The sequence below is a fragment of the Poecilia formosa genome, unplaced genomic scaffold, assembly GCF_000485575.1.
Source record: "Poecilia formosa unplaced genomic scaffold, Poecilia_formosa-5.1.2 Scaffold206, whole genome shotgun sequence".
NCBI lineage: Eukaryota > Metazoa > Chordata > Actinopteri > Cyprinodontiformes > Poeciliidae > Poecilia > Poecilia formosa.
Window position 1 is genome coordinate 678562 of NW_006800145.1, and position 7500 is coordinate 686061.

At 38.7% G+C, this 7500-nt stretch overlaps 1 protein-coding gene across 4 annotated transcripts in view; it reads left to right on the forward strand.

The window, feature by feature from the left end:
* The first annotated feature begins 2282 nt into the window (after positions 1-2282).
* The window catches only part of npnta (nephronectin a), a 60438-nt gene continuing 55220 nt past the window's right edge, over positions 2283-7500 (forward strand). Inside the window, exon 1 of one of the 4 annotated variants that reach the window (XM_016679276.1) lies at positions 2283-2749. In XM_016679276.1, the coding sequence (XP_016534762.1) occupies positions 2670-2749 (80 nt within the window). In that variant the 5' untranslated portion in view covers positions 2283-2669. The remainder of the gene's footprint in view (positions 2750-7500) is intronic. The other 3 variants (XM_007567283.2, XM_007567284.2, XM_007567286.2) reach the window with 3 other exon arrangements.

The window sequence follows — 7500 nt, forward strand, 5'->3', positions numbered from 1 at the left end:
TTTTTTTACTTTATGGTTTCTTTGCCCCGGATAAAGAGGATGGATGGATGGATGGATGGATGGATGGATGGATGGATGGATGGATGGATGGATGGATGGGTGGATGGATGGATTCATTCTTTAATACCATTTAATATTTTTGACTCAGTGTAAGTCGGTTTATATGTTTGTATTTAGTTTGTTTTGGCCAAACCTGCTCTTTAAAATTCGCACATTCAGAACCTCCACATTTATCCTCGAGGCTGTTGGTAATGAGGCATGATTTGGCCAATCTGCATAACCGGTTTCTCAGTTTTTAATGTAATAAATCACAGTATGACATGCTTTCACTTTGTGATTGATCATCTAATTACACATAATCAACTTTTCTCCAAAACCTTCCATGTCAAACTTCAGTACCACCACATAGACTAAGATTCATCACCAGAGTAGGTGACAGGCTGTAACAACATGAACTGTGACAGAAAGCCAGTCAGGACTTTGATCAACCAACAGTATGCTAATCCTATCAAAACATCTTCCCAATTTGTCCTCTTCTCTAGGATGGTACACAATTTATCTCCACACTGGGTTGTTTTAAGGTAGTTTGTTACAAGCAGATTGATGTCAAAGCTGAAAATGAGATGCTTGCTGTGATTTTGTTCTCCATGCTTTAGAAAATGTGGCGCTCTGATGGGTTGGCTAAAATTTAGTAATTGCTTAGGCTCAAAAGCCATGAACCTAATGCACCACTGGTGCCAGCCAAATATTTTTCTGCCAGTTTTTGTAATGACAGGAGGTTTTGCAAGTTTGCAAGAAGTAAATTCATTGTATGAATGTTTTTTTTTCTTTTGCAATCACTTTATTAGGTAAATGGCACATCAAAAAGTATTCATTTTTGACATGTTTTTGTTTTTGTTTTGTTTTTTGCCAGATTTGATTTTTTTTAAAAGCTTACTTGAACACAAATAACATAGAGGGAAAGAGATAGAATAAGATACTAATTTCCTTCCCTTGTTTTAAATAAATATTGATTTAAATAATTTTGAGCTTTGGTAACAGCTTTCTTCTGCTGCTGGCACATTTTAGAGAAGTATATTATACCACTAAATACATCAGAGGAGTGCAGAGAGGCAGAATTTATTTACATAATTTATTTACATCTCAATACATCACATTTCCTCAGTGTGATGTATTGAGGACCAGGGTTGAGAAACACTGGTCTAAATCAAGGCTTTGCATAGACCCTAACAAACTAACTTATGTCTAAATGAGATGTATGCATAGCATCAACGCTGAAATCAAAGCCAACGTGATATACATGGCATTTGACAGTTGCGCCCCTTGTGAGGCATAAATGTTTCACTTCTCCAAAATATTTGACAGTCTGCTTTAACTGGTGATCAAATACTGTATACTAATGTTAAAGATGCAGGAAGGTGATCCTGGAGTGCCGTTTACCCAAGGCAGCATATCTTCCAATGTGCAGGTACAGCAACATTGTTGTACCCAATCACAGCTCTGTGATTGGGTACAACAATCACAACATTATCCCTGAGACAGATTGTAAAAAAAAAAACAACAAAAACCTACTATGAAGATTCTCATTAGTATGTGTTGAGGAGTAAGTTCTTAAGGTTCACAGATTATTGTAACAGATGTATTTTCTGCATTGAAAGAAAAATAAAAAAAAAGAAATAAAATAACTAAAAGTGGAGTTATTTTCCAATTTTGGCTTAAATTTTGAAATGTCATCCATGTCATGAGAAGCACACTGTCTTATTTTGTTAAAACAGGAATGAGTAAAAATTAGAGCCCCAAAAAGCTTTTATCTGTAGACTGTATTGAGATAAGTACAGTAATCAAGTACGTTTGAAACAAATATGTTGAAGACGTTAATGTAAACAAACAAACAAACAAACAAAAAAAAAAAACCTAAACTAAATGTGTATATTTCAAATTTCGTCCTCGGTTATTTTTCTGAAAGACAGAAAGCTTTGTACCTGAATCTCGTCTACATCCTGGGCGTCTCTGCTAGTTCTATGGTATCAAATGGACGCTACATCAGAGCGTCCATTTGTTACTTTTTTCTCCCACATACATTTCCACTGCGTCTACTTTTCTCTCGTGAGTGCCATCTACCTGGGTGGCCGCGTGCAAAGTGCGTGCCTCTGCAGGCTATGCAATTAATTAAAGCACTTCTAAAAAAAACAGTGTGGAGCCCCACGTGCTGCACAGGTTGCGTGCTTGCGCGGATTTTTCTTCAAGGTGCTGGATTAACACATGAAGGTAGTTGGGGGTCAGCCTGCTGAGCTTGTTGTGAGTTTGGAGAGCCCGCTACCTGAACTTGTGAGAAAGAAGAGAGAGAGAGAGAGAGAAGGGAAGGGAAGGAAAGGGAGGAGGGAAGAAGGCTGTGCGCTCTTCTCCCGGCAGAGTGCGTCCCGCTCACGCACACTCAACGGGACTCACTCTGCTTTGAGGCATTAAGCTAGATTGTCTTCCCCGCTCCTACTGCTGGATATCGCAGATGAACAGTTTAACGAACGGAGGCAAACTCTCCCCACCCGACAACATTCAGGCTCCAGCGCACAACCCACTCCGTTTTAAATAGTCTGTTTTTGCCATTTCCCCCCCACCTACCCGGTCCTTTTGGATTACGGAGCACCGAGATCACACTGGACGCGTAAAGTATGGAAATCACGCAATTGTGGATAAAGTTGGTGGTGTTTTACTGTTGCTGTTTCGGAGCAAGTGCAGACTTCGATGGCAGGTAAGGATCACTTTAATGCAGCGGTGTTTTTGGTGTTCGGTCTTTTTTGCGTGTTTTGCACCTGAACACAGTCAAGCAGGTTGTTCTGTGATGCTTTCAAACTAAAACATCAGTTTACAATTTCTCTGCTCAAACATCCAAGGTGTGCTCGAACCGAAGCGTCAGTCAAATCCTTCCAAACGTGTGTGCGCGTCTTGGAAGACACGCTGTCTTTTCTGTCGGATCGGAAGCACTGTTTACATTCGCAAAAGTCACGCCGAGCGGCTCTTGTCTTGTGCAGAGGCTGATTTAAAAAAGTGATGAGAGAGGACACAACCCGGTGCTTCATGTTCAAACACGATTTCCACCAAGTGTTTGTGAGAAGACGCCAGACACCAAAAGAATGCACCTTTTAGAGATTCCGATCTGCCTGTGGGTTCATCTCAATTAAAGCTGTTTGCTTTTGTTTTTTGTTTTTTTAATCTTTTACAATTTTGCACAGTAACACTGAGATGTGGTACACGTTTCTGCACACCCTTCCTTCTCCTACATTCCTATTTTGAGAGACTGCTTTGATTGACATGGCATCCAAAGTTCACTTTTGTGTAACAGCTCAAAAGAAGTTACTTGTGTAACATCAGAAAAATACATCACTTCTCACTAGCCATATTGAGATGGCTTAATGGAGCTCAGACAAAGAGACCGATTGTAATCCATCCAGAGAAAGTTACACAAACAAAACCCTCGCCAAACTCTGTCTCTCACAGATAAGGTCACTGAGTAATTATTTTCCTCTTATGTGCGTTGCCTCAGTTTTCATTCCCCATGGCAACCACAAAGTTTAACTTATTTTATTGGGATTTTTGCAAATCTTTGGGGGTGTGCCTCTGTTTGGTTTGCACATCTACAGAAAGACATGCATGTCTCTTCTTTGCCAAATTGCTCAACTTCAGTCAACTCAAACGGAGAGCTTGTAGAAATATACATTTTCAAGTCTTGCCTCTGACTTTCTTGTAGGCGTGGACTTTGACTAAGCATTCCTAAAACATGAATCTATGATCTAGAACATCTAATTGTAGATCTGGCTGCATGTGTGCAATCTTGCTGGAAGGTGAATCTTCACTGTCCAAAGTCCTTTTCAACCTCTGACAGTTTTTTTTTTAATCTTGTTGGCCCTACTCCCATTCATCCATCTTCCCATTAACTGTGACCAGCTTCCCTTTCAAGAAAAGCATCCGGGTTGGTTCATTCTTATCAGAAAGTAATTTGTCAGAAACAGAAGCATGAGAGATTTGACATTTAGTTCAAAATACAAGTTACTAAATTGACAAGACAATTTCCATTTTGTGGCTGAAAAAAGATGAGCAGGAATTTAAATTAGGCTTGATTTTCTTATCACATTAAAATAACCAAAAAACTAAACAAAGCCATCAAACAACTAGCCTGGCAATTGCCCTGCTGTTCAATTGAAAAATAAATAAATAAATAAATAAATAAATTCTCACTCCCAGCACAGTCTGGAATTTCTCCCCTTAACCCTTTCCAAATTTAAAAAATGCTTTTGTTCATGTGTCTTTTTGGGTAAAAGAAACTTGTGAAAAACCACCTTATATTTTGTTGTTGTTGTTTTTTTTTTCACTTTAAAAATGAAAAGAAAACCAAATTATATGTTGGGTCATTATCTTTCAATTTCATGTTTTATCTTTTAAAACAAAAATCAAATACATTTATTTTATCTTTACTACTTTCTAATTAGAAAATCCATTTAGTAAAACATGCATGGAATGCTTTCCAGCAGCATGATGCTGCCACCACTATGTGTTAGCGTGAGGATTGTGGTTTCAGGGTGATGTGAAGTGTTTTTCTGGTATAATGTTCTCCATACTGGCCAAAAATTGGAATTCCCATATAATCTTATCGGGCTGCCTTCTTCAAAGTTTTTTTTTTTTTTTTCCTCCCACATCTTGTTATAAAATGTTAAAAAAATATGTCCAAGAGGATGTTAATTATTTTTGCAAGGCACAGTATCCCTCTCAGGCGGACTGAACTTCAGAGCAGAATCTTCCCATGCATTCAAGGTTTTGCAAATTAACAGAACATTTATTTGACGAATACTTGAGCTAATTTCAATTTAAATGACTTCAAAGAACCCTGACAGACATTGTCATTCCACCTATTAATTTTTTATTTATTTATTTATTTTGACATGAGAAGGTGTGTATGTCAGTTATTTTTCAAAGCTGAGCTCCTTCAACCCAGTTTCTGCTTCAAATAAACCCGTTTCTGAATAAGCAATTAGGAGATCAAAGGTTTCAGCCAGCCAGAAATTTGTGTTTCTGTGTGAGACAGAAGGGAGGAGAGAAGAGGGAAGTGGGTTAACATTTGCCACTGCATTCCTGCATATTACATATTTTTTTAAGGCTATTTTTCTTTCTAATAATCAGAGCTAATCTCTGTCTGACGGGGCTCATCAGGAGACTTTATTTCATGCGCTGCCTTTGTGAAATAATCATTTATTTCAACCTTCACAGCAGCATATTGTACATTATTAACATTCCTGCTGATGGAGTGGCTTGTCACCATGCTCATAATTTGCCAATTTTTATGGGTATAAACATGCTCAGACTTGAGTCCCTCTCTTCAATATTAATTCATTGAAAAAAATATCCCCCCCGAGAGTGAGTGCAAGCAAGGAAAACATTTATCACCTAGTTCTGCTCACTTATTGCCTTTTAGAGAGCATTCCTAACAGGCTTATCCATCTGGCCCTGAAGGGTCCTTCACAGGCGTCGTCGGCGAGATGGTTCTGCTCTCCCATAGCAGCACACACAATATACTTAATATACCTACTGCGGAGTTTCCACAACATGCCACTGTTGCTCCTGGGAAGGGATTAAAACCCATCCAGTTGCATGTCATAACAGAAAATACCTGAAAGTGAAAGGCTGCTTGTACAGTAGAGGATATTCTTCACCACTGATGTCATTAAGTTTTTAAGTCTTGCACAGCCGAATGGTGCATACCAGACATCCTCTGTCATAATCCAAAGCTTGTGAAGGGGCGCCAGGTTATGTAGGGATATCAGATCCACGTTTGGGCTTTCAGGCACGGAAGTAAGAGGAAAGTAGACTAAAAGACATCGAGCACGACGACTCTGTTTTTTTGATCCGCTTTGCAATTGTCAAAAAAATGTCAAGGTGTATGGCATCATAAAGTATAATATAGAAATTATATACACTGCTCAAAAAAATAAAGGGAACACTCAAATAACACATCCTAGATCTGAATGAATGAAATATTCTCATTGAATACTTTGTTCTGTACAAAGTTGAATGTGCTGACAACAAAATCACACAAAAATCATCAATGGAAATCAAATTTATTAACCAATGGAGTCCTGGATTTGGAGCCACACACAAAATTAAAGTGAAATGTTCCCTTTAATTTTTGAGCAGTATATTTTTTTGTGCATAGATATATAACAAAGGTAAACTTAAAATTGGATTTATTTTACATTTGAGAAAAGGGCTACACAGAGGTTCATCATGAGATGCTCTTGCACCAGAGGGATTGCCTCCAGTTTTGAGATGGCAGCTAGAGGAGTCATGCATGTTTCTTAATGTCTTTGGATAATCTGTTTTAAAGTTGAGGAAATAGTCTATGCTCATGGCAGCAAACAGCAAGTCTGACAAGACTTGTTTTTCTATTTTTTAAAGTGTTACTGAAGATGCACTGATGCTTTATCTCTTTGTACTGTGTCGTTACAACCAACAGATTGTGCAGCATCCATGCAGTTTATACATCTGCCTCGCCATTAAAGGGTTGCGCGGGCAACGGGACAGGGTGAGAGTTTGGGCATATCCTGGACAGGCCACAGTCCACCACAATACAACACAGAGACGCATCTGTAAAGACAATTTGGAGTGGCAAATTAATGTAACACGCATGTTTTGGGTATAGGATGCTGGAGTATGTGGGGTAAACACACACAGGCTCTGGGAGAACATCTAATTTGGACACAAAACGGCCCATCTGGATTTAAACCCAAGATTACTTTGATGCATGGTCCTGGCGCTAACCACTCTACCGCAATGAAACCATAAAAGGAGAAATAACCCTATTTTTACAATTTTCTCTGTGGACTCCAGTGCCGACCCTACAAAATCAATTGGTTTTTATCAATCAATTTGTCCTGTTTGTTTGAGTCGCCAGCTCTGACACTGTTGCTCTAACAGATGGCTGAAAGGGGAAACTGTACTCTCCCCCACCATCTCAGGGATAACGTACGAGCTTTGAGAGTAAATTCTGTTTTGGTGACAAAACACAGGCTTAAACACAGCAGAGTAAAGAAAACATGTTAGGGTGCAGTTTCCTGGACATGCTCCTGTGGTGCTGAGCACCTGCTCCCACGCACACACTGTCAAAATATTTCACAGAAAAAAATGTGGGGTGTAATTTTCATATTTTGTGCTAAATGCTTCTCTAATTGCTTCACGACCACCATGGCAAACATTGATTCAGATGCCGTCTTTGTAAACTTAACAATACGAGCATAAACTGTCTTAAGACTTGCATTTATTCACCAACACCTTTAAATTAGGAGGGGAAATGGATGACCTCAGTAGGGCTTAAAGGATTCCTTTACAAAAAAATATCCATGAATCAAAATATTTAGCTAATATTTCAAATTTGAAAGTTTTTATAGTAGTTAGTTAGATTTAGTAGGATTTGACCTCTTTGTCACACATCAGAGTTGAAATTGAAATGGAGTT